Genomic DNA, 27,625 nt, shown 5'->3' with positions numbered 1-27,625 from the left:
GTATTTAAACCAATGACTTGGCAGCAGCTTGTTTTGAACACATTCACTTTTGACAGAAGTCGGTGTTCGTAACACAGCAGCCGACTTTTACAGCTTCGAGGAGGTAAGTCGCATGTAATCACTCGCTGATTAGGAATGAATACAAAGTAAGTCCTTTCCATCTTCGTACAGGTTTTTCTTTGTATCTCTTTATACGTGTCACAGGGGTTAGCAGGGAAGGCTAGTAGGCTAGCTGTGTGTGTCACAGGAGTTACATAAAGCAGAGACAAACCAATGTATTATTGAAGCAGACAACACACACTATCTTATGTTTGCGCCTCCACTTTGTTCGAAGCCATATGTTTACATGCTCCATGTTTACATGCTCCAGGCTTACGTGGACACTTGGGTGTTGACAGTTAAACGTATTTAGTTTGATGCACAGCCCAATTATACATTCAGTATCTTCGACTTATAATTTATCTGAAAGTTTATTTTGTGTGTTTTTCCATTTCTAAATGAATGAGTATGGTCTTGGTCCACGTAAATTGAATGTTTTGTATGTATTAGTTTGTGTGTATGTGAATCACTTTTCATGTGAAGTTAATGAATAGAATAGAACAGAATAGAATGCCTGCAATATAGATAATTTTTGATTTAAATTCATGAATATCATTGTCTCAAGATAATACCCCAAACCTCTCTGTATTAACTATATCAACGAATATCTTCTTAAAGATGCAGTGTGTCGTTTTTTAAATAAAAATTCCATCCAAATCATGCTGATGAAGTCTGTCAGCTCCACATAACGTTCTGGTGTTCTGCACTTTGATAGAATAGATGCTTCTTACCCCTACTTGCTGAACACACACATTATCTCCAAGTTAGGTTTGATAGAATTGCCAGACAAAGCTTTATTTTAGATAAAAGAGGAGACATGCACATAAATGATAGTTATGTGTATGCATTTTTGTATTTATTAGGGCTGCAGCCAAAGATTGATTTCATAATCGTTTCATAATGGTGATAAATATGGATCAATTTTTCCAAACCTCAAAATGACAATGTCCTAAAATGTCATGTTTTTAACCTCAAACCAAAGACATATAGTTTTTCTGGTGTCTTTGTCATATGGAGCAAAGAAATCATCAAATATTTAGCTCCACTTCCTGCTGTGAAGTGCATGTCTGTCCCTCACCAATAGCACCATGTGCACGTTAGCGGAAATGAAAGCAGCAGTCGGAAGGAGGGCGGGTTCTCTGTCTCAGTCTATAAAATAGTACAGGCTTTGAGGTGGGTGCTCACACCATTCTGCCTGTTGTAACCTCAGCTCATCCTGTGGCTGGCAAAAATGGCTCACCTCGAAGCACTTTTCAAGTATGTGGACGACAACCAGGATCTGTATGTACAGGTGAGCTCCAGCTCTTACAGTTCTCTCTACTTATCATGTCAAACACCAGTCATGATTTACGTAGACAATATTAAAATGGCTGTGAACTTCTTCGTATTTCCTAGCGCCTTGCTGAATGGGTTGAAGTCCAGAGTGTGTCTGCTTGGCCAGGGAAACGTGGAGAGATCAAGAAGATGATGGAAATGGCAGCCAAGGACATTGAGAGACTGGGGGGCACAGTGGAGATGGTGGACATTGGCAAACAGAAAGTAAGTGTGCTGTTCCTGTTTGAACTACTGTCTGACTAATGTCTGAATAATAATAATAACAATAATTATATGTGTCTAAATGTACTTAAATACATCTGAAATCTTCACGGCTGTTTTATTATGATACATTTGAATTAACATTTTGTTAATGCAGCTTCCCTCTGGTGAGGAAATCCCTCTGCCTCCTATTGTCCTGGGGCATTTGGGGTCAGACCCTGGTAAGAAGACTGTGTGCATCTATGGCCACCTCGATGTCCAGCCAGCCAGTATTGATGACGGTTGGGATACAGAGCCTTTCACTCTGGTGGAGAAAGATGGTAAGAGTATAACTTTATCAGCTATGTTGAACACCGATCTGCCCTGGAGCTGTTTTTGCACGGTCTGTAAAGATAGTAAAATGAGTCGATTTTTCTCGATGAAGGAGTATTGAATTCTGTTTTGGAGTGTAAGAAGAGATGCAAAGTGACACACCTGGAGTTTTCCATTCACAATCTTTCGTCTTGACTATATTTGATTTGATTTCCATGCTTCCATGTTTGGTTTTGCAAACTTGCAGAAATGAAAGATCAGTATGTCCGACTGATGTGCATGTTTATATGACGCATTAACTGTAATCTTCTCTGTAATGTTCTTGTCTCCATCACTGTTATTTAGTTTAGTTTAAATGTTCCCTAAGCTTTCATCAGCTTTGTACTCATACAAAGTAGTGAGTAATTTCAAAGTCCAGCTTAGGAGAGACACATTCTTGGTCGTGTCTTATCTGTGGAGTCACAGGTCAAGTTAAACCAATGCTGTTGTTTTTAAGAAGAGTCAGTAATAGGCACAAAAGTGAAACATTAAACCAAGTGTCTTTACCACTCAATAAAAGGTGTGTTCACTGTTTTTGTTTAAATTGCTTCTACTTCAAAAACATTTTACAGCAAAAATAATAGTATTGTTTTGTTTTGCATAACAGCATTCTTGCATTGGCTCCTGTCCCTTATTATACTCTGCACAACAATTCAGATGCTGCGCTGTAACTTTTAACTCGGAGGGTGTGTTAGTCATGTCTTGCACAACACAGAATGTCCCGACTCAACAGTGAGTGAACTCCTATGAACTCCATAACTACAGAACTATCCACCCAAACTGCCTTTTCCACTGATGTTGTTAATAGAAAAAGCTGCTAAGATTATTGTCCTTCTCTCCTGTTTTGTTATAAAGCCACATACTCTGTATTGATAGTTTATTCTCGAAACACATATTTTTCTCTCTGAATGTTGGATTTATTTCCATACTTATACCAGTACCTAAAAATTGTCTGGTGCATTTTGTGGTGACAATCAGCTGACAAAAGTCCCAAATCCTCTTCCTGCTGTCTCCATCCTGTCTGTTCAGTTCTATTCTTGCTTATGTCAGGTATAATTCTGTTTCTTTCTATTTGTTCACACACTAATAAGATAAGTGCTGACACACCATAGCTCTGCCTTCCACTCTTATCATGAATACATGGCCTATAGCTTTGGATGTGTTACTAGCGACTTACTCCCTCAGAGCCACAACATGTATTTATAATAATAACAAGAATGAAGAAATGAATGGAGAAATTAAACCAAAACGGGTGGAAAAATGATACCAAGATTAAACCACGTGAGCATAGGAAATACATGAGATCAAATACATTTTTTTGAGTAAGTATAAAAAAAAAGTCTGTGTCAGTACCATTTTAAAATGTTTTTTACAAAAGATTTTACAAATGGAATTAAAAAGAAGCTACAGACTGTCGAAGTGCAATTTTGCTGCAGAAATTGATGACGATCTTACATGTCACTGGAAAAATAGAATGCGCTTACATGGCCAGACATTTTAGTTAGTTAGGACGGAAAGAAACATTGCATCAATCATGACTTTAAACTAAAAAATGTTGTTTGTTTTTTTCTTTGCAGGTAAGCTCTATGGAAGAGGGTCTACTGATGACAAGGGTCCAGTGTTGGCCTGGTTTAACTGCATTGAGGCCTACCAGAAGATCCAGCAGGTAAAGCATTTTGGCTTTTCCCAGTGATATGAAGGACGTGCAGAAAAATGCATCGCCTCAGTGTTTGGAGGACAGAGTTGATCACTTGTTGTCAGCAGCAAAGTGATCAAAGGTCTGTGGATGAAATTGCTGATGGTGTTGCATATCTTATACAGCCATCACTTAATGATTAAACCAAGTTACGTCACCCTTTACTTTTCCCACTGTGATCTGTACCTGAAACAGCCATGGATGAGAATATTTACATTTACATCTAAACTGTAAACATTTACAGTTTATGCTTAACTGTGACTTTACTGGAGGTTTCCAGGTAACAAGGCCATTTTCTATTGTATCATTGAGAATGAAGTGCTGTCCCCATATTAGAAGATGTGATGGTCTTTGTGAGAATTTAAGCTTTTTTTATTCTTATATTATATATATTTTTATTTTTTATTATCAGTTGAACTTTGAATCCAGTCTTGCAAATAATGCCTGATGAGATGGTTTATCCCTCTCTCTCCCTGCCCCCTTTCTCTCTTAATATTCTAGGAGCTTCCCATCAACATCAAATTTTGCTTTGAGGGAATGGAGGAATCTGGATCTGAGGGCCTGGATGAACTGGTGATGTCTCGTAAAGACACCTTCCTGAAAGACGTGGACTATGTCTGCATCTCTGACAACTACTGGCTGGGCAAGACCAAACCCTGCATCACGTATGGTCTGAGAGGAATCTGCTACTTCTTTGCTGAGGTCCATATGAGCAATCTAAAAAAAACAAAGCAGCTTCTTTTGTCATGCAGTGTTTCAGCATGACATTAGTGTACTGCAGCATTTTGTGAAAACTGCATTTTGATGCAGCACATCAAGATAAGAGTTGCTCTTAACTTTTAAGGTGGCGTGCTGTGAAAAGGACCTGCACTCTGGTGTGTTTGGTGGCTCCGTTCATGAGGCTATGACCGACCTCATCGCACTCATGGGCAAGTGACGACTCTTTATCAAATCTTTGACTTTGCTAAATCCATTTAAGTGCAAGTTTACAATCAGGGTTTTCTTACACAAATGTGTTTCCATGCCTTAGTTTTAATTTCCTGTTTGTCACTTTTTTTTAACAGGTAGCCTGGTAGATGTGAAGGGAAACATTTTGATTCCTGGCATTAACGACAGTGTGGCTCCTCTGACGGATGAGGAGAAAAAGCTGTATGAGAAAATTGATTTTGACTTGGATGAGTACTCCAAAGATGTTGGAGTTGGACAGCTTCTGCATGACACCAAGGCAAGGAAATGATGATCAGTTTAAGTACAAAAAAATATTCTTACATTTAGCATTAATGTTTTATGTTATTTATGACATTGCACTTCTGTCCATCCTGGGAGAGAGAACCCTCACTGGTGAATCTTTCTGTGATTCAGCACATTTTAACCCTGTTTTGAAACACTTTGGTAGTTTCTTCTGAAACTTGTCGAGATTTGAGGACCGATAAGTTGATTTGAAAAATTTGAAAATTGATTATTTTCATTTCTGTAGGAGAAAATTCTAATGCACCGCTGGAGGTACCCATCTCTTTCTCTCCATGGTATTGAGGGAGCTTTCTCTGAAGCAGGAGCCAAGACGGTCATTCCCCGAAAGGTCATTGGAAAGTTTTCCATCCGTCTTGTCCCCGATATGGACCCCATAGTGGTGGAAAAGCAGGTAGACACTGAGAGACGCTTTGTGTCTCAAACAAACTCTGATTTATTTGATCTGGTTGTTTTTATGTGACTACAAAATGGTGTGTGAAATATTCAAGTCTCAGCCAGTAAAATTTACGTGAAGTTCACATAAATTTCAACGTCTGGTTATATTTCACACTGACTGTTTTAGAACTTGATTTTGTCTGTTGGTTCGTCATGATTTACAGCCATTGGTAATATATGCAACATTAGTCCTCAGGGATATTCTTATTTTAAAGGTTATCGGCTATCTGGAGAAGACGTTTGCTGATCGGAAATCCCCCAACAAACTGAAGGTGTACATGGGTCATGGCGCAAAGGCCTGGGTCTCAGACTTCAACCACCCACACTACATGGCTGGTCGAAAGGCCATGAAGACAGGTAAAAAGGAACAACAGAAATGTAGTATATCAATCACTTGATTTATAGTACCCCCCAGCTTTGTTGTTTTTATGTCTGTCAAATTCTGTGATCATTGGCATTTGGACTGGAATGATGCGACAGAAGGTTGGTCTTTATATATTAGCAAGCTGTCAATGAGTTTAACTCGTACAACATGTGTATGACGTCACTGTCAGCACTTTCAAAGGTAGAAATGCGAAATGAGACAGACCAGTGTATGGTAGCACCAGTGAATAAATGGGACATAAGAATGTGTATTGTAGCTACATTTGGCAATGATTGTTAATGGTAGATTTAGGTTTCCCTCGGGTCTTAATGAGTTGTAGCATTTCTGAATTGCACAGAGTCAAGCTAGTTAACAGCTATACTGCCAACTTCTCACATGCTGCTGCAGTCACAAGTCTCACTTTTGCTCCCACACATTCGCTCCTGCTGTCATCTGCTGGTGATGCACACCAGCTCAGCTGCACTACTTATGCTGATAGCACACAAAATATGCTGGTAACTTGCTTCACTTCTTACACAGAGGTGATTAATCAGCATGAAATACTGCTGCCTCCTTAAAATGTGACTTTTTAACCAGCCGAATGCTCCTGTTTCCCCTTTTACAAAAGGGCTCTCCTATTGATTAAATCTACTATATCTTGAGAATATATTTGTTGTTGGACTGTTGGACAACCTTTTGGGATTAGGTGAAGAAATATGTAAAGCTCACTCTCCCTCATGAAATTCCTTAGAGAAAATCTGCATTTTAGCTCATGAGAACACAGTGCAGTGCTGTGCATCTGCTTTTGCCTCAAGTCGTAAGTTTGCATCACTTAGATAAATCTGCACCGAATATTTAAAAAGTCACAAAACAACATAACACATCTTAAACAACTTAATAATACAGTGGAAGCAACTTCTGTGATGTTGAATTACAGATTTTCTCAATGGACTTTGGTGCAGGGAATGAGTGGTGTACAAAGCAGTACAAACGTCAGTCATAAAAAGCTTTCTAATGCAACTGATATACTCTTAAGATGTCATAAGCTTAAAGCAGGTGTACAGTTTTTAGTTATTGCCTGTCCTTTGCTGGTTCTGACCAGCAGATGCACAATACAGTTTCAACTCTGAGGTGGGGTATAATAATGTGCACAAGATATCTCATCTCAGCACAGTGCAAGCTGAGTCGCAATCAGCTGAACGAGTGCTCTTGTCTATGGCATTCATCAGAGATCCCAGGTTTGATCCTCCGTGTGCTGAACAAGTATCTGCACTGCATGGCCACTTCCACAAAAATTACAGAAACAATATAGTAGATGCCACAGCTGAACAACAGGAGGGCAGTAATGTGAAAAGAATGCAAATAGGCAGCATCAGCTCTTTTATGGGACATGTTGCTGTTCTGAGGTCAAATGTCAGGAAATAAATTGCCTTGACACTTTGTTGTTTAATTGCTTCACATGAAAACTGTAAAAACTTTTCAACAGTCCAGTGATAGATTTTTTATGTTTTTACCTGTTTGTTCAAGTGTTTGGTGTGGAGCCTGACCTGACTCGTGAGGGTGGAAGTATCCCAGTCACCCTGACCTTCCAGGAGGCTACAGGCCGTAACGTCATGCTGCTTCCTGTTGGATCATCTGATGACGGCGCTCACTCCCAGAATGAGAAACTCAACAGGTACAATTACAGTGCACAGATGAATTTACTTTGCCACCAAATCAGATTTGCCAATCATGATAGAGATAATGTGTTTTTAATTTTAATAATTGTTGAACTACCAGCGTAGATTCTTGTTGAGGTGCTCCGCACAACTCGAGATGAAAAAACAATCTCAATTTGATTGGATTACAAATCAAACAGGCTCATTGTTTGTTTTTCTTTCAGATCCAACTACATTCAAGGAATCAAAGTGCTGAGTGCTTATTTCCATGAGGTTTCCCAGCTGGAATGAATGCAATGTCTTGAAACAATGTCCATCCACACCATCTTAGACCATGCAAAATAAATACAGTATTTTATCCGCACTGCCTTCTTGCAATAAAGTGTTTTTCTTTGTCATGTTGTCCTGTTTCATTAACGCCATAACAGTGGGAGGAATTGAGTTGGCTGTCAATTTTTCTACAGTTTATATACCTCAAGTGATCTTTACACACAGTCAATATCACTCATCCAAGTGTGGCACATGCATTAAAACATCTATCTTTTAAGTACAAAAATTATCATTGATCTGAAAGTATTTAAATGTTTATTTCCTCTGGGTCATGTACTAAATTCAAATTACAATAAAGTTTATATTTTTCCAAGTGTATACAGTATTTGCAGTACAGTGTTTAACCCAGTGCTCACGATTGTATTGTTAGTGAGTACATTTTATTTGTGCACCATATACCAGGGTGTCTGCAGAGCCCACATGGGCTTACAGTACACTATAAAAACATTCCTGACAACAGGATGGAGCAGCAAACACACATCCAAACATAAAGCACTCCCATGTTTTTATGGGCATTTCACACAAAGGGAGCTGTATCTAAGATTTAAATGTGACCAGGGTGTGAAGTTTTCATTCATCAGACCTAGAAAAGAAGTTGAGACCTGTGTTATTTTTCATCTTCTTTTGGCTTCTCCCTTTTTGGGTTCGGTGGCGCCTCAGTGGGTCGTCTGCCTCCATCTTTCTCTTACTCAAGACCCTGGCTCGAGCAAAGTAGATGATTCAAACAATAAAACAAAAGATAAATTTCTGTTGCAATGTATAGTTTTGTTAATAGCAGTGTTTTCTGAAGCTCTTTTCCTTTTCTTTTTCATGTTCAGATCAAACACTTCCTAATTACAACTGGAGAGGGTTAGGGTTCTCACATCACTATTAACATTTGTACAACAGTTAGTGCATTTCTCAAAACAATTAGAGCAAACTAGTGGATAACCTGCAAAAGCATGTCACTTGCTCAAAATGGTTAGTCCATTCCTCCAAGTATGCATGCAGAGGCGCAGCTTGTGAACAGGCAAGGCAGGCAACTGCTTGGGGCCCCGAACTGATAGGGGGCCCCCCCACACTCGGAGCCTGAGGGCTGTTTTCACTGAAATGTGCAGTGACCGGCTGCATCCCAGTCCCCCTTAAAAAACAATGGCCGATTTGCAATGACATCTCAGTAGGAAATCTCCCTAAAGGGGCCCCCCCTCACGTTAACCTGTGTGAAGTTATCGTTCTGCAAGTTGGAAAATGAAGAGGATTATTTGCAGTGTACTGGGTTTTTTTACCAGTTATTTACAGTATTTTATTGTTGTATATAATATATATTTAATTTTGTTTAATTTATATTGTTTTATAATGTGGGTTCTTTACAGTGTAATGTATTTTTTAAATACGTTTATATAGTTTTTAAAAAAAAGCTATTTACAGTATTTTATTGTTCTTTACATTTATATTTTCACATACTTTTTAATTACAAGGTGTTTCCATGTTATTTCATTCATTTCTAAAAAAAAAAAAAATTGAATTCATACATTTTTCTTTGTCAGATTATTTATAACATAATGGTGATGAACACTTTGGAAGGGCCCCCGGGGGATTTTTGCTTAGGGCCCCTACAGACTCTAGAATAGCCTCTGTATGCATGTCAATGAAACTGCCAGTGTCATCAAAATGAGAAGTCTTGACACCATCGTTTATGAACAAGATAGTCAAATGGCTTTTTCATGTTTTCATTATGACTGCTCGGTTCATATATGTTTGCCAAGTGAGGGTTCATGGGATTCATCCCTGAGTGACTGTGAACAAGTGTCTTGTCATTGGTTACAACTAATACTTCACACACCTCCTCGTGAGTGAAAGCTGAAGTTCACCTGAGAGCAATTGTTCAATTTAGGAGACATTTCCAGGAAAAAATGATAAAGAAAGGTCTAAAATTTGCTTGACAGAATTTGATAAGTAGTTCAACAGTTTTGTATGTAATGACTCAAGCAACGAAATGAAGACTATTAGTTTTATTGGGAACGACTGTTCAGTATCCATAAGTATAGTTCATTTTGACTGACATGACAGAAGCAAATGATAATGTTATAAAACAGCAGACAATTGTATTAAAGCAACTGATGCATATATGTCCAAAAGTATTTGCAGTTTGTTCAGAGGAAGGAGAACATGCTACTATAATGTGCACAAATGACTAAATGTTGTGGAGGTTGAACCAATAGTTATGAGAAATTTCATTCTGATCTGAGAAAAGCACCAAAGCGAATGAGAAAAACTGTAAAAGGAAAAAAAAGCAGAAGTCAAGCAGCCTGATTTCTTCAGAATTCTGAGAATACTGACCGTTTTCTGTGGCTGTATTTATTTATTTTAATTTAATAATGTGCATTTAATAATAAATCTAAATCTTTGGTGTCATTATCTGTGTTAATCCCTAGTTAGGATTGAGTGCAGTGATTGTGAAAGTGAAAGTAGTGACTTGGTTTTTGTCTCTTGTGGATTCGTCTATCTCGGCTGTTGATTGGAAATCTTTGCAGCGTTTGCTTTGACAGCCGCTTACTCGGGATCTGTTGGCGCATGCGCACACGTCACCCGCTGCTCAGGCAAATAGTGCACCAGACCAGAGCAACGAAGCGAACAAACACTTTAGCAGAGGTCGCTAGCGCACGGAAGCGGTGTCAACTCTCAGACCAAAAAAAGCTTCTCTAGTTTGAATAAAGTAATGAGGTAGGACGTCGGACAGCTAACCACATTCACCTTGTTCGAAACAGACTGGCGTCGCCACAGTGAAAATGGACCAGGAGTTTGAAGACATAGACTCGGAGGGCCGGTGGCAGAAAATGTACTTAGTAAGTGTGTTAGCATAGTTAGCATGAAGCTAACACCGAGTATCATTTATGTTGAAGCGCGCATTTAATTTAGCAAGCTAACAGCTAGGATAGCTTATACTATAGCATTTTAGTCACCGTTCGTGCTATTTATACTCTGTTTCATGGCTCTTGTGAATGTTTCCAAGTTTGTTAGTGGACACTGCAACACTTAGTTTTTATTGTCAACGTAAGTGTTAGTGTAAGCCCCGTCTAATATAAAGCATGAGGTGAAATGGCTTAATTAAGTTAATTGTGCACGTTTATTCTCCACAGCAGGATGTCAACGTGGAAAGTTGTGTGTTCAGAGCTGAGACAGCTGCGTTTACACTTACACTCTTTAGATAGCGTCATAGAGGTGATGGAACTGTTTTTCCTGCCTGCTCAGTGTCATCAATCCCTGAGGGAAATTTGATTGCAGACAGGCAAATGACACGTCTTACATACTACTGTAGCATTATAAATAAATAAAATAATAAATACAATGTATACATATGTGAAATCACAAATAATTTTACACAAACCAGGTAAATGTTGAGTGGAGGTAGACATATTTTTGCCATTTGTTTATAATCAGCATTGGCAGATTATTAATTCATAATAAATTATTCCTTATTAATGCAAGTTCACACATAAATGGCTCAAAATGTAAAAAAAAAAAAAGGATTACACAAATATCAAGACACCTGCTGTAGGGCCCTACCACAGACTACTGGTGAAATGTATTTTGTGTGTGTGACAGGAAATTTACTGCATTCAATCTTCCAGGAAATCAGGAGTCAGTCCCAGGAGTGCTCCTACAAGGTGGCAAAGTATCCAGAGAATCGTAACCGAAACAGATACAGAGATGTCAGTCCATGTGAGTAAACATTTTACGGAAGTTCAACGTGTTTGCACATGTGACATTTCTGCACGCCTCTGACTGTGTTTGTCACTTAGTTACGGATCCATGCATAATTTTAAAATCCTCTTGCTGCCTGCAGTTGACCACAGTCGGGTAAAGTTGAAGAACACAGAAAATGACTACATCAACGCAAGTCTGGTAGTGATGGAGGAAGCCCAGAGAAGTTACATATTGACTCAGGCAAGTCCAATGCTTTTTTATTCAACTAATATTCATCATACATACACCTCTATAGAGTGGTTACTGTGCAATCAGTTGTTTATCAAAAATACATCACCTTTGTGACAAAAAAGCAAAGCTGTAAAATTAGTACTAAACAAACTACTATAACCTAAAATATTAATTGTACATATTAACTGTAAAATAACACATTAACCCTGCACCTTGAGTTATCCTAATGTAAAGTTGGTTGGTTTGTCAGATGTTAGTTAGATAAATTATGCCTCAACAATGTATTTGTTGAGCATGATCCATGTGAAGGACTGACTTTGCTGTTGAGATCAATCACTACGTGATGATTTTAGTCTCGTTATTGCCTCTGCCAAGGAGTTTAGTTTTTGTTGCTCTCTGTCTATCATTTAGCAGATTTACTTAAATACTACTGACCCTATTTTTATTTTATTTATATATTTTTTACTGTGGTAATGTGTGTGGTTTTGGCAAGTTGTATGAACATGCATGGTTGTGTAGCTGAATGTGTGGTGTTTTATGCTATGCTATATACTTGAAGCAATCACTACTAGTACCTTAGCACTTTTTTTTCAGCCTTGAAGTATGTCATATGACTTGTTTTCCCACTCTTGCCTACAGACAGTCTGTTGTTTACAGAGATGCATAACAAACCAAACAGTAGCCTTATTCAGCATGCTTTTGAGAGAGAGTTTGAACCTGCATTTTTTTTCAGTAGACACAAAGCTGATGTCTTTAGGAGACTCGCTGTCTCAGAATCATCCTTATTTGACTAGACTATTTGACTAAATGATGATACTGGCTTGTAGAATCAGAAATGCCTCGCAGGTGTCTTCCTTTATTTTAAAAATAACTACTAGCAAAAAATAGTATTGGCATTATTTAGAACCACTATTCAGAACAGCAGTTGAACTTAAAATGTTTCTTTGTTTAACCAAATAGAAGTCTTAGATGATGGTGAAATGATTCAGTCTTTACTTTTTAGATGGCTATTCTTTATTTAGTCTGTGATCTATAATTTGCCACAAAGTTTTCTGAGCTCGAGCTGAGATCGATCAATATGGGATTTTCTATGGCCAATGTCAATCTTTAGACATTAGACCAGCTGATGGCAGATGGATGATGATGATTATTTTGGCTCATATTTTTTGGTGATTTTCTTTTTTTCCTCCATCAGATAAAATAAAACCATTGAATGATGAGCATGTTTTTTTTTTTACGAAAGTAACCATTGAGAGCAACACTGATTGTTTCTCCAAACTACATTTTCTATCTGCACAGCAGTGCCATTACATGCATTATTTTCAATATAAAGTAAACATCAAATACATGATAAAAACAGGTCACCAGAAAAACAAAGACTTCAGCCATTCTGAAATTCAGTAATCATAGATTTCCTCAGAACCAATTTTCTTCTGCATTTGTTTCATAGTAATGTGCATCAGCAATACATGATGTTTCCCATAATCTTTGTACTGATTAACTTTATTAGTCAAGTTAAGACTTGGAAACAATACTTTAGTATTTTCTGTCCATGCCTCTGTTTTTCTGGCAGACATTTGAAATGCAAAGTGCCATTTTGTTCTACTTAACCACATCGTAACCTTTGGCATTGACGCGTAGTTCGTCAGTTCATACTGCCTTCATGTGACTTACCAAAGTATGTTTGTTTTTGTTTTGTTTTCCTGTTCACAGGGCCCCCTCAGAAACACTTGTGGTCACTTCTGGCTCATGATATGGGAGCAGAAGACCAAGGCGATCATCATGCTCAACAGGGTCATAGAGAAAGGTTCAGTAAGTACACATTGTAAACATCTAATTGTGTGGTTTGACATTTGTGTGGCATGTATACACACCCACACCAGACTGCAGAGATGCAAATGTATAGACGTATAGACTAAATCATCCACACACCTCTTTCACAAAGTTTGCACTATGCTCAGTGTGAAATAAGTTATGCATCTTATTATTTAAATGTTCCATTGTGAATCGTTCCTGTAATGCTGGCTGGATAGTAAGGATTGTATGAAGAATAGAGATGGTCACTTGGTACTTTTAAATGTATGGATGTAATGGTTGAAGTTGAATCCTCTGATGTGTTGCTCAAACACACACTAAAGCACCAGCTCTGTCTAGATGTGGTGTCAACATCCATCTTGGGTAATCTGATCATAAGTGGACAGACAGGAAGTCCTTCAGTTCACACCTGCTATTAGAGTGTGTGTACACCTGTGTCTCTAGTGACAACAGGAGATCGGATTTCACTTCTCCTGCTCTTATGTTCTCAGCCATTTCCTCTGTTGTTGTCATGTGTATTTGTGTGTGTGAGAGGAAAAGAAACAGACAGACAGACAAAGTATATCTAAGAAGGATTGGGTGAATTACTGTTTTGCTGTTGTCAGCAGCTGAAATCTCTTTCTCAGTAAAGCAGCTGGAGTGGATCTTCCTCCGTAATAAGATTTGCTGTCTGTTTTCTTGGAAATAAAAGATGAACAACATTTACTGCACAGATATTAACCTCACAAGGATCGTTTATGTAGGTCAGCTCTCCAATCCTCCAGAAGGAATGTTCATAATAGACTTAACCTTAATCAACTTATCCACCGTCATTGTCTGTTTACTAAGAAAAACTTGTTGCTGGAATAACTCAAGTATTTGTCACAGTTTTTAAGGGAATCGAGGAATAGTACAGAGCTGCAATGATGAATCTATTAATGATTGCTAGGTTTTGGTAATTGATTAATCGGAGTGTTTTTTCAATAATAAAAAGAAACCGAGTTTTCAGCTTCTTAAATGTGAATATTTTCTGGTTTCTTTACTCCATATAACAAAGAAATCATTAGTTAGTTGCAGTTTTAGCTGTAGCGAATAATAATCAATTAATAGTTTTTTATATTATATATAATTAAAACAAACCACATTTACTGGATGTATTTGCTTTATAAAACAAAGAAATCATTAAAACAAATGTTTTACGAAGACATTTAAGAACACTGTCATTTGTAAACCAAGTTTGTTAATTTGTTTTGTTTACTTTTAATATCAATGGTAGTAGTGATAATGGCAAATTAATTTATCTCAGCTCTTTAACATGTAGGCATTCTTTCAGTGCATCTGTACCTTTCAGACAACCTGGCCTCTCAGCCAACATCTGCTTCTCATCAGGTGAATTTCTTTCATCTGATGCTATTTTCTTCTTCCTCCATCACAGGAAAAGTGTGCCCAGTACTGGCCTACATCTGAGGAGAAAGAGATGACCTTTCGAGACACACGCTTCTTGGTTACGCTATTGTCAGAAGACACCAAGTCTTACTACACCACCCGAGTGTTGGAGCTGCAGAATGTCAATGTAGGCCAGAGGATTATTTGGTATAAGGGGAATTTCCAGTAAAAAGTTGGCAAAGGAGAACTGAAATGTTTTCTGGTGTCACGCCAAGATGCTTTATATTTAACTGTGTTCATTTTTTTAGGCTTCTTATAGCTGAAAAAAAATGTATTACCAAGGCTTTTATTTATCTAGAATTTAACATTGATTTATTTTAAAGTATATAATTACTTAAATTTCACCAGGATGGTGAAAATCAGATGCATGTCATCTGTCATGTTACTGATTACTCTAGTTTTTGAAATCAGATTTAAATCCATACTTGACCACACTGATTTTTTTTCATTATCCTTGTTTGCTTTTATATATATTTTTTTTTTCATTTTTTTTTTCAAAATAACTCAAAAGTTGTACTTTTTATGAAAAATACAGAAAGGAAAATATTTAAGTTTGAAAATGAAATGTATAATTAGCACAAGAACAACAAGAATCAAGTTGTAGCTGAGGTTTTCAGAGTTCAGAGTGGTGTATTGCATGAATTAAAATTGAAGCTGAATGTAAGTGTTCAGTTTAACTGTTGAAAGTTTCATTAAGCTCAACCAGTACAGACACAAAGCTGGCCCCAAAGACTCATCTCAAATGTAAATTTAAATACTTTTTGTGCCTACTTTCACAGACAGGGGAGAAGAGGGAGATCTGCCACTTTCATTACACCACATGGCCTGATTTTGGTGTCCCAGAATCCCCAGCCTCCTTCCTAAACTTCCTTTATAAGGTGAGGGAGTCAAAAGCTTTGGGTGTTGACCATGGGCCGGCGGTGGTTCACTGTAGTGCTGGAATTGGACGCTCTGGGACGTTTTCATTAGTTGACACATGTTTACTCCTGGTAAGACTTGTCACATTGTTACACGTACAGTAATTTGATTTATTTATTTTAGTGGAGCTTAACTTCACTGCTGTTCTCTGTAGATGGACAAGAGGAAAGGCCCGTCATCCGTGGACATTAAAAGCATCCTGCTGGACATGAGGAAGTACCGTATGGGTCTGATTCAAACCCCTGACCAGCTACGCTTCTCCTACATGGCTGTTCTTGAAGGAGCCAAGTATATAATGGGAGACCCGTCCATACAGGTAATGGAACTACACACAACATAACCAAATATCTCCACATAGTTTTTTCTGTTTAACACCTGAAGACACTATAGATGTAAAGAGCCTGTGTTTGAACATCATAGAGCAGCTGATGCGCAGTTTGTGGCTAGAGTATTTTTTTAAATGCCCAATTACAGTAGAAGGCCAATGTGACAGATGGCATCACACAGTCTCCTCTAAACCTGTTTGCTTGAAAACTTGAACGCAATGGTAATTAACTGTGGCATGGCATTTAAAACGCTTGGTCATTCATTGTATTCATTATCACAGTAGGTAAACACCACAGGCTTTTTGTACACATTTCTACCAGTGACTAGATCATGCACGACTTCATTATCCATGTGATGAAGTGGCTGTCTGTATTGTATACACAAACAACTGAACAGATGTCAGTGGTTTGAAGGATTGGAAGGAAAATGTTTTCATAAGCGTTTTGTCCATAGCCTCATGTTCACAACATGTCAGTTATTTTTCAACTCCCTTTTATCTAGAATTTGTTTTTTACTCAGCTCTGATTGAAAATGTTTATATTTTAATGGGTTGCAACCTTTTAAAATTCCCTTATCTCTGTGATGTTGTATCCCTTTTCTCCCAGAATATCTTTTTTTTGGCTTTGTAACATTTGTCAAGAATATGAGAAGTCAACAAGTCAACAAGTCAAATTCCAGTATTATGTGCGACTGTCCTGAATACTTGACAGAGCAGCAATGTTTTTCGGTGGGACTGGCATTGTCTTGCATGGTAAAGTTAATAATAATAATGATTGTTGGTGGCTACATTTTCATCACACAGAAAGTTGGTTATATTATTTAACAAAATGCTCTTTACACATTTAGAAAACTGTTTTTTCCCCAAAGCAAATATTCAATCAATCCCTCTGATGTTCTTTTGTATTTATTACATCATTAAAAACTGTCTCCCCTGTTCACCATCCTTATCCCTCCTGTAGAACCGGTGGAAGGAGTTGTCCAAGGAGGACCAGGAGCCATCGTCGGCGTCTCGCCCCTCGACTCAGCCTCAGGTTAGGTGTCCAGGGGAGCGATGCAACGGCAGCCAACGGGCTGGTCAGTTGGAGGAAGGGGTCGACTACAGGCAGGACGGCAAAGCACCGGCACAGTCTCCCTGCAAGGAACAGGAGCTGGACAGCAGCACATCACAGTCAGTACATCACAATCAATGTTGAAGTGCTTTAATCATTTATATGTAGCTTTAAACACACCTGTATACACCCTGATGATATCAAAAGAGCTGTTTTGTAATATTCTTCTGGATTTTAGAGGTTCCTATGCCTCATCTTATACTCAGGGGAGTAAAATAATTTGCATCCAATCAAGTGCTGTATGGTTCTTTTGATGCCACACCCCAACATGACTCAGATATGTCAGTTCCATTGTGGAGATGAGCCCGTGTATCAGCTCAAACATATATTCTAGAAATGTCCTCCTCCTCTTCCTCAGAAACATCGTCCTCTGCTTCCTCTTCGGTTAAAACTGCAGATGTAGGCAACAGTGTCCTCCACAACAGAGCCTAGGCTGTCTTGCATGTTTAGCTACGCTTTGTCATAGCTGTAGCACACATTCAGAGCTATTGTCTAATCTAAACATCAATCAATATGACGACAAGACCCTCCCTAGCAGCTCATTTTGACTTGAAATATGTAAATAAGAGCCATGTCTTGAGGACTTTAACAATTTTAATGAGATGAAATTTGAAACCTTTAATTCTGTGAGATTCATGTTTCAAGCTTAATTTAGCTGTAGCAGAGTGAAACATACTGTGTCGTGCTGTTGCTTGACCCAATTTCCTTGTGTTTCTTGCAGCAAGCGACGCAGAGAAGACAGTATCTCTAAATCAGGGACAGCCAAAACATCCCAAAGCAAGCCCAGGACAAGTGACTCGGACAAGAAGAGAAAAAGGTGATTATATCTTTTGGCTTAAACAACCACCTCTTCATGTTTTTCATATACCAAGCATCAGGTTACTATTGCATTCCAGGATGATAGGTCATTCACCAGTACACTACTTCTTTTGTATTCAGTGCACACTGTAATTAATACTGACAAATCGTCTACAGCTCTCCCATTGTACAAAAAAGAAACAAAGAAGGAAGGAATTAATAGAAAAAATATCGGCCAGTTGTCAGCTTCATTTTTTTAACCACACAGTAGGAACCCAGGCTTTCCCAGAGCATGACTCAACATCCTTAGCAGAAGTAAGGCTTCACTTTTTCTTTCAATTTCTTCTATTCGACGCTCTCACTTGGTTTGAAGCCACTAGTTTAGAAATTTAACATTTATTTCATTTTCTCATAAAGGCGGACCTGCAGGGAAGCACTTATTTCTGATGATGAGTGTGCACCCCCCCCCCCCCACACACACAAAAAAAGAAAGAAAAAAACAGCTCACAAAGTCATTTCTGAGAAGTCTTCCCTTTGTTGTGTGACATGTCAGTGTTGTTCCAGTAATACGGACGGAGCTACATCCTTTCTGACGAGGTCTTACTCTGCTGTTGTGGTTTTCCTCGGACAGTTTGGGCTGCATTTGCTGCACATGACAAGAGCTGGCCTGTCCAGTGGGGGGCAGTATATCTTTAACCCCTTCTGAGACAGCAACAACTGCCACCGTGAAGAGCACATTTAGAGGAGGAGGTTTATCCACAGCTTTTAAAAAGAACACCTACTCTTGTACGTTGAGGTGTGTGTGTGTGCGCCTGTGTGTATTCAGTGTCTGTTGTGTTTTTCTCTTGGGGTTTTGCTCGTCTCTCTTCGTGATTCACTTGGCTCCTGCGGTTTGGAGGTGTGTTCACTTTGGCTGCACTCTAGCATGGTGTGTGTGTGGTGTGTGTATGTGTGTATTCTTGTGGTTAATGGTTGTTGAAGCTATGAAATGTCAGGTTGACTTGGAACAATGCAAGATGCAAATTGATCCTGTGCATCATACAGTATATTCAGATTTGGAGGCAGCTCTCAAACCGTCAGTTTAGTCCCGTCAAATGTTAAAGGAATAATTAAGTTTTTTTTTTTGTATGAGGTGCAAACGCATACATGGCACCGACTTCGCTGTTCATGCCCCATGGTACAGCTGGTACCAGGAGCCCTGAGACACAAACACTCACCCTCACTAGCAACATGGCTGCCAGTAGGGACCTGGGAGCAGAGGCGATTCTAGAGTCTGTAGGGGCCCTAAGCAAAAATATCCAGGGGGCCCTTCCAACCAGCGTTCATCACCATTATGTTATAAATAATCTGACACCAACGAAAAATGTATGAGTTCAAAATATTTTTTTCCCGAAATGAATGAAATAACCTTGTTATTAAAAAGTATGTGAAAATATAAATGTAAAGAACAATAAAATACTGTAAATAGCTTTTAAAAAACTATATAAACTTAGTAAAAAAAATACATTGCACTGTAAAGAACCCACATTATGAAACAATATAAATATAGAACAATATGTAAATAACTGAAAAAAACATAAACTGAGTAAAAAATATATGCATTACACTGTAAATAATCCTCTTCATTGTCCAACTTGCAGAACGATAACTTCACACAGGTTAACGTGAGGTGGGGCCCCTTTAGGGAGGTTTCCTACTGAGATGTCATTGCAAATCAGCATTGTTTTTTAAGGGGGACGGGGAGGCGGCTGGTCACTGCACATTTCAGTAAAAACAGCCCTCAGGCTCCGAGTGTCGGGCTCCCCCTATCAGCTCGGGGCCCCAAGCAGTTGCCTGCTTTGCCTGTTCACAAGCTGCGCCTCTGCCTGGGAGGGAGGTAAAACTCTTTTCTTACCACAGACCAAAGTCCATAGAGAAAATCACCAGTTTTACATCAGGGTCCTTAAGAAAAGTTGATCCACTGCTGTGTTTGGCTTTGGTTCTTTTAAATCATTTATTTGGGTTAAACTAAGGTACACAAACTAATCAAGGAGGATATTCTCCTGTTTTCCTGTCAGGTAAAAAAGACAGATTTATTCTATGGACTTTGGTGCAAGAGTGAACAGTTTACACATTTTGGTTTCCAGTTGGAAAAGGCTGTCCAATGGCAAGCTGCAAAACATTGCTGGAGATCATAGATTTAAGTGCGTGTAGATTTTTGTCAAGTGTCTAAAATCTGCTTTTCCATGTGTTCCTTTTGTCAGCCATGTTTTCAGTGAGGGCCTGCATTCATAGCTCAGTACAGTACGTCAGGATTTCATACAACTACACCTTAAAATTACTTTTATGACTTAGTCCAAGGTACAATGACATTAAACTCTTACTATTACGTTGGGAACTCAGGTGGTCAGGAACAAGAATCTCAAAACTCACCGGTTTTAAAGCTGTGGCTCATTCAAACATATAAAACAAACTTCTAAAGGTTTGTTGCATGTTTCTGTGTTTTTTTCTGGTTCCTCTAACCTTCAGAGATGTGTTGTCGTGAGGTTTATACATTTCTTCAGAAATGTGTCGCATGGCAGTGTTGAAGTTTGAATTGAAGTCTGAGTGATTTCTGGGTTTTTTATTAGGAGATTTATAGTCAGGTGTAGCGGTCAAACGGTCAAAACCTTCTCTTGTTACATTTTTCACCAGGCTACATATTTAAGGTTGCAGCAAAGGGTTTTTTTCTCGTGATAAGCTGATTCAAACACGGATGCCACAGTGCTTATCTCATGCTCCCACAGTTACTGTTTGCCAGACTAAAAGACCTTAAACCAGAGATGGTGAAGTGATGAAAAACGGCAAAGGAACAAGATGATACTTGACATTTTTGCCTAAATTATAGATATATATTTTTTTACCATATCATCCTTAGACGAGTCTTAGCTCAGCTTACTGATAACCACATCTAACCTTCTGCTCTAACTAAATGGAACTCTTGTTGAAACGGTTACATTTACCGCTGAAAACATCTGACATGTTGTGACATGTTGCTTTTCAAACACCATGGCTGCTTTCGCTGCATTGATAATCAACCCCATGTTGATTTGATCAAAGTGATTAAGGACATCTTGTCACCACTAGCTGTGGAGATTTCCACTCATTTAAAGTTGTATCTTGTAAACCTGACCAAACCGATGTTGGCACAAGTTCCTTTGATCAATCTTGAGCTTCACTGACACTTGTTGAGAAAAACATGTGTAGTTCAACCTCTTTTTTAATATTCTGTGTCTCGTGACAGGATGAAAACCAGCGACTGCTAACCACCTCCACGCAACTACAGCTTTTGGCGACAAAGCTACCATCGGCAGGGATTTCCAGCTCTCTCCTCTGAGCTCTGTCCTCCACAAGTCCAAACCACCTCCATCTCACCCCTCTTTTATTTTCTATCACTTATTTTATTACACCCCCCCATGTCTCAACCCAATTAGTTAGCCACAGTTCGCCTCTTATTACATGTCACTCCTGCTTCCTCCTTAGTATCTTAGCATATCACAGCTGTTCCCTATCACCTCTTCCTCTTTCAACTGTTTACAGAAGATACTTTGACATTCTTTGAAGCCCCCCCACCTCGGCCTGAACCTCATCCACCACCTGTGCTGCTGCTGGAGTCAGAGGACAATGTTTTTTGCTTTCATAATAATATTATTATTATTTTCACTTTCTATTAAAAGCGTCTTTGTATTGATGAAGTTAGGACAGAAAATAGGGGGTGGCTCTCCACTGCCAGTTTGTAATGGTGTTCATATTTGTATTTTTAGAAAAGCTTTTTCAGAGACAAAACAAAATTGAAAAAAATGAGTTATATTTTTTTATAAGAGATTACTTGAAGTTTTTCACAGTGATGTGGGGAGTTGGTTCAGTGAGAAGTTCTGCTGCCTCCCACATGAGAAATTCAGTGGCATGTAATGTTTTCATGATGTACATAGTGTTCTTTTTAAAATGTGTGTAAAAAGACATATTTTGTTGCTTGTAAAAAAAAAAAAGAAGTGATGTTACAGATTTGAATACAGTAGAAAGCTGATTTGATGACTTGTTCTTTTTTTAAATGAATTTGTCTTAAGCTCTCTCTCTTGAGTGTATCTACAAATAAAACTGGTATTATCTAGTTTACTTAACAACCTGCATTTTACTCTTATTTTAACACAAACACAACTTAAATTGTCTTAAGAGGAAACTCGGAATTTTGTCAAGTAAACTCAATTAATTGGAGATTTGGGAAAGTACAATTTCTGGTCTGTAGTTACATGAGAGAACTGATTCCGCTGAGTCAGGATTGGAGTTATTTTGTGAAGATGAAAAGTTGCCAAGCTGTCAGTTATGTTGTCTTTTGACTTGGCTGTAGGCATCTAGACTTGCTTGTAGGACGTTTCCTATTCATCTCTTCAGTTCAGACTTAACTGGTGGAAAAAACACCAGGTATTTAGCATCTGGTGGCTGGACACCTGTCATCCCCTGACCCAGTTTCAGGTTGTTGGTTTCACCTGAGTCGAGGTGTCAATGAGGATCGTTCGGATCACCTGAGAGACAGAGCCTGAGTGTTGGAGTTCACCTTTATTGTGAAGTGTTGAGCTCAGGACGTGGAGGTGGCTGATAGTTGGTGCTTTATTCCTCAGGGAGGTGGACAGCTGAGTCCTGTCCAGTTGAGCTGGCTCTTCTCTGCTGTGCCAGGTGTTAATGCTGTGGTTGTTTGGTTTCACCTGTGCTAAGTTCAGGACAATCCTCATTACAGTGCACGTTTATTCCTTGGAGTTTTGGCCGTAGCGTTGCAGGGTTTGAAGTGGACAGGTATGTGTTTGTTCCGGAGAGTCCAGCAATACACTGAATAACAAACGTTGTTTTCTTCCTTGGTTTTGATGAAGGCCCAGTTTGGGTAGCCACGTTTCACATGCTTCCCTGATGTGTTTCTGTTCCCTCTGCTTTCCGGCCGTTGTTGTTGTTGTGGGTATGTTAGTGGTGCAAAGTACTGATGACACCGAGTTAGGTTTCTTGTATGCTTTAATGTCGAGGTTTTCATCTTCTCCTGTGAAAGAGGACAAGGCTCTGCTTTCTACCTCTTCCATGTAGAGAGGTTAGCCACAATGGGAGACACTGGTGACCCCAGTCACACCCATGTTTCTGCCTGGAGAAACATTCATTGTGTTGAAAGTAGGTAGGTGGTCAGGTCAGAGGTCAAGCAGGGGGCAAATCTGATCAGCACTGAGGCTGGTTCTGTTTGAGAGAATGGTGTCCGTCGAAAATATACAAAAATATTTTGCTGGCTGTAATTTTAACGTTTTGCTGGGGTAAGTGTTCGGCTTACATTCTGCGAGTGATGATAGTGGACAGTTATAATTACATTGAAATAGGTTTGATGTTACTTTCAGTTCCCAAAGGTGTCCCAAAGAGAATCCACACAACCAAGATTAAATCAAGTTATATAGGGCAAAAACAAATGTATTTATATTGCACATAAGGTCATGCAGTGTGTGCGTTACATTAATACATTAATTACACATTTAAACCATAAAACAGGAAGTGACATCACTTCAATGTGCTGCAGACGCATTTAAAAATGTTTTTTTCTTTTTTGTTCAAACCTACTCAAAAACAAGTTAATTCTAATAAATATCAAATGATTCCTCTGTATAGGCTTAAAAAAGCCTTTACTTTAAAGCAGGGTTTCTCACTCCTGGTCCCGGGGAGCCACTGTCCTGCACCAACACACCTGATTCAAATAAATGGGTCGTTATCAGGCTTCAGCAGAGCTTAATGACGAGCTGACCATTTGAATCAGGTGTGTTTGAGAAGGGAAGCAGGACAGTGGCTCCCCAGGACCAGGAATGAGAAACCCTGCTTTAAAGTATTATTAGTGTTTTGAATATTATTATTTTTTTGGAATAAAAACAGCTGTGAGTGACTCCTCCTTTTTCAGAGCCAAACTTTTCATTTTATGGTTTCCCTTTTAACGCCGTCGGGACATTCCTTTCCTACGAGCAGCCAACACAGAAAACACCCCAAAAGGGAAAAAAACCACAGACTCTGTGAAACGGCTCGATCTACGAGGTCAAAGCATGAATCAGACGGTTGTCTTCTTGTCAACACCAACGTAAAATGTTGGTAAAATGTAACGTGCTGCAGAGAGAAATCAAATTACAGAGAGGTGGGACTGCCGGGAATGAAACATGGCGCCTGGCCAGCCACTTTCAGTTAAGCAGGAGGAGGTTCAGTGAGAGTAATACAAACAAAGTCTTTATTTTTAGATACATTCAAACTGGTTTCTTGTATAAAAAAAAAACTTTATTGGCAATAACATTCAAGTGCTGGAGTACAAGGAAACGGTTTTTAGTCAATGATGTAATATTTGTACACATTTATTATCCAAACAAAGGAAACTCTGAGAGCTTAATGAGGTCCCTGATCCAGAGCAGGTAAACTCTAAATAAGTAATTGTTTTATCGCAGAAAGCCGACAGCCTTTCAGACATAAAACTAGATGTGAACTTATTGATTTACTAATGTCTGAAAAACACTAAGTTTGTTGTTGCAAAATGAGAAAAACTAAATGTGTGTGTGTGTGTGTATCAGAAGATTGCAGGAGGGATGCCACTGCCAAAGAGAAGACTCCAGGATGTCGGGATCTTCCATTTGTTTGCCTCTTGGCTCTGAAACATGAAAGACATAAACTCATGATTACATATTTGTAATCTCAAAATCACAGACTGGAGACGATAAATATTTTTTCTAAGCTGTTTCCGTTTTACAAAACCTTCCAGTCTCTCCATGTTAATTTACATTCTGTAGGAGCAACAACACAACTGCAGTATTGGGCATCTTTTTGTCACTTACAGGATTGTCCAGCAGGTGGAGCCAGTCATTCAGGTGGTTGACGAGGGTGAAGGCGTCTGGGATGTTGTCGCCCTCTGAGCAGAAGAGCAGCAGAACAGCCAGCGGAAGATCCTCAGAGCAACTAAACACACAAATGTAAAATATCAACCCACAGTCAAACATTCAACCCTCTTTAAACCTGTTGTTCATTTTCAGTAATTTAATAAATGTTTTTATTTGAAAGTGTCTTTTATTGTAAAACATGACAAAAGTAAATGGTACATAAATAAATTGGTGTCAGCTTTTATGTTTTAAACTTTCCACACTGTATATATTATGCACTTTAAGTGAACTATATGCACATAATGTGGCCATTCATACGTGCAACTGCCACTTTACATACGTTTTGGATCTGTATTTTTTACTTGAACATGGATACATATACATGGATAGACATAAAATGAAAAGTTTTGTACAAACAGACGAGATCAAACTTTTCTCCATGTTTTTTCATGTTTTTCAGGGTCATTTACCAGTGTTTTTCTCTACCTGTCTGTATAGAGTCCTTTGGTGATTCCTCCTCCGGGGATGCAGAGACGTGGCTCTGCGTTGGTGTCAGTCATTCCCGGGAATGCCGGCACTCGCTCCATTTCCCTCCAGCCCAATGTCTTCAGAGCGTCCTCACTCACCTTCAGTAGGGACGGAGTGACCAGGTACCTCAACGGCATGCTATGACGCACAAGGACACATTAGACTTGAGCTCTGATTGGTGGAGGGAAAGAAATGCGGAGATAATAATATGAAATACAATATTGTTACCCTTTCAGCTGTTGGTCATCCCTCTGGTAGGCGTGGCTGCTGGACAGAATTACAGTCCTGGAGAACCCGCTGGACTTGATCCAAGACACGATCAGTTGACGAAACTTTTTGAATTTTGTCTGCAGTTTAAATGAATGTTATTAATATACAATAATGACGGTTCCAGTCTGGTTTCATTGAAACACAAAATACAACATCCTGGACAAAACAGATGTAGTATATGTTCTCTTTAATCACATATCAGCTAAATAAAATTCAACCAAAAAACAACAATCGATGACAAAAAAATCGAAAAACAAAAAAATATTTAATTCAAAATGTTCATCAAATCAACAAACACTGACTGCTTTTACCTGAATTATTGGTGCTCTGATCTGAAGAACTGCCAACTTCAGCTCTGGTGCGGTATAAACTGTGGAAGAGAGAGGGTTGACAGACTGATGATTAGATTGTGGGAATATTTCGTCATTTTCTTTTCACTGCTAATGATCTGTGTTATCACTCAGTTTTCCCTTTTAAGTTGCTGCAAAAAACTACTGAGTAAACGTGAGTCATCACACACAAATTAAACCAAAGCAACTGACAAGAAGCAGAACCTGTTTATCAGACGTAAGAATACATTTAACTATTTACTACATTTACAGCTCCAGCGTGGAACTCCTATCACCCCCCGGTGGATTTCGGATTAATTACCAAAACAATGTTGTCTTGATGCCCCTACGGTCTATGCTATGACCTAGTTTCTCCTTCCTGCCCCCTGACTGTATCCAGGAAACGTAATTGGAGCTGCAGAGTGAAGGAAATGGCAATAGCTGTGACTGGAACATGCAGGCAGGTAGTCAGTCAGTCATCTGTCCAGGGAGCACTTAATCGATGTTGTCCGAGCATGCATTTACAGTATCGGACAATCACGAGTAGCCAAAATTGTGATTGTGACTTAAACACGGCTGTTTGTTTCACTCCTCAGTAGCAGTCAAATAATCCGTAGCCACAGACGTTACCTTCTGCAGGAGTGTGCAGTTCCTCAGCATCGTCCCTGCAGGTGGTGTAGGGGTTATTTCCAGCCATCGGGATGAGACAGTCAGTGTGGATGTAGCCAACTCGCTTCATGTTGAGAGTGGACACAATGAGGTCCACTGCCAACTGACCCACATTACCGACAGCCACAGCTGGCTGAAAGATCAATAAAACAGTTAAAGCAAATGTGACAGGATGTGTTCTGGAGTTGCAACAATTATTATTATTATAACAATTATTAAAGATTAAAGAGGCTGAAAAATCAGAAAGCGTGTTTTAATAATTGAAGACACACTCAAACCAACGAATCAATTATCAAAATAGCTGAAGATTTATTTAGTAACAGATTGATCAATTGTTTTCTTCGCTCTTAATTTCAATGAACTGTATAATTGTGTAGGTTGTGGAACATTGGTCACTATAAGTGAAATCTGCAGTAACATTTACAGCAGCAGAGGAACAAACAAGAAAGCACGCATTATAAATACCAGGAAACATAAAATAAAACATAAGTCGAAAACAAAATGCTGCAGAGATCTTACTAAACACATAAATAAATAGAAGAAAAAGTCACAAACACGTCTCTTAAAACATACAATGAGGTAATACAAACAATAATATATTCACTGGAAAGGTGAGAATATTATATCCTTAGATAAATAAATGACTTAAAATTTGAAAACGAAAGCTAAAACTCACCATGACGAGGGTGAAATCTTTGAAAGAGGACGGCGAGTTTTCTGAAGGGATAAACATGACGCTGTTCTCAGAGTCAAGCTGAGCCTGAAACTAAACTGAGTAAAGGGTTTTTTAAAGAAATTTAGATTTAAATAAAACTATATTCTGAAGAGGTTTTATTTTGCAGTTATGTTTTCATGCCTGTGGCTGTTGAGGACCTCTCACTTACCGTCGATTGTTGATGATCGTTCAGA

General features: G+C 38.8%; 3 protein-coding genes across 4 annotated transcripts; 2 read left to right on the top strand and 1 right to left on the bottom strand.

The window, feature by feature from the left end:
- The first annotated feature begins 2 nt into the window (after positions 1 to 2).
- cndp2 (carnosine dipeptidase 2) lies at positions 3 to 7,786 on the top strand. Of its 2 annotated transcripts, none has more exons than XM_083899359.1 (12): positions 3 to 103; positions 1,310 to 1,390; positions 1,495 to 1,638; positions 1,793 to 1,955; positions 3,564 to 3,652; positions 4,184 to 4,384; positions 4,527 to 4,611; positions 4,747 to 4,907; positions 5,160 to 5,324; positions 5,584 to 5,725; positions 7,260 to 7,407; positions 7,615 to 7,786. In XM_083899359.1, exons 2-12 carry the CDS (start codon positions 1,331 to 1,333, stop codon positions 7,679 to 7,681), a joined length of 1,425 nt encoding a protein of 474 aa, XP_083755485.1. In that variant the 5' UTR covers positions 3 to 103; positions 1,310 to 1,330; the 3' UTR covers positions 7,682 to 7,786. The 2 variants fall into 2 exon arrangements, with proteins under 2 accessions (XP_083755485.1, XP_083755484.1); XM_083899358.1 differs by having other exon boundaries at positions 4,527 to 4,615; positions 4,751 to 4,907.
- A 2,593-nt stretch (positions 7,787 to 10,379) lies between these two features.
- On the top strand, positions 10,380 to 21,944 carry ptpn2b (protein tyrosine phosphatase non-receptor type 2b). The gene is made up of 10 exons (XM_083899424.1): positions 10,380 to 10,545; positions 11,332 to 11,422; positions 11,547 to 11,647; positions 13,352 to 13,450; positions 14,868 to 15,005; positions 15,658 to 15,867; positions 15,951 to 16,112; positions 17,083 to 17,291; positions 17,954 to 18,049; positions 21,293 to 21,944. Exons 1-10 carry the CDS (start codon positions 10,489 to 10,491, stop codon positions 21,312 to 21,314), a joined length of 1,185 nt encoding a protein of 394 aa, XP_083755550.1. The 5' UTR covers positions 10,380 to 10,488; the 3' UTR covers positions 21,315 to 21,944.
- A 2,357-nt stretch (positions 21,945 to 24,301) lies between these two features.
- psmg2 (proteasome (prosome, macropain) assembly chaperone 2) lies at positions 24,302 to 27,566 on the bottom strand. The gene is made up of 7 exons (XM_083899370.1): positions 27,393 to 27,566; positions 26,678 to 26,849; positions 26,030 to 26,088; positions 25,677 to 25,795; positions 25,407 to 25,586; positions 24,879 to 24,999; positions 24,302 to 24,694 (listed from the first exon to the last, which is right to left on the bottom strand). The coding sequence occupies exons 1-7, from the start codon at positions 27,447 to 27,449 to the stop codon at positions 24,614 to 24,616; spliced, it is 789 nt and encodes a 262-aa protein (XP_083755496.1). The 5' UTR covers positions 27,450 to 27,566; the 3' UTR covers positions 24,302 to 24,613.
- Between the last annotated feature and the right edge of the window lie 59 nt (positions 27,567 to 27,625).

The sequence above is a fragment of the Microchirus variegatus genome, assembly GCF_963457635.1.
Source record: "Microchirus variegatus genome assembly, chromosome: 13".
In the NCBI taxonomy this organism is placed as follows: Eukaryota; Metazoa; Chordata; class Actinopteri; order Pleuronectiformes; family Soleidae; genus Microchirus; species Microchirus variegatus.
This window is presented reverse-complemented; position numbering and strand designations above follow the sequence as displayed.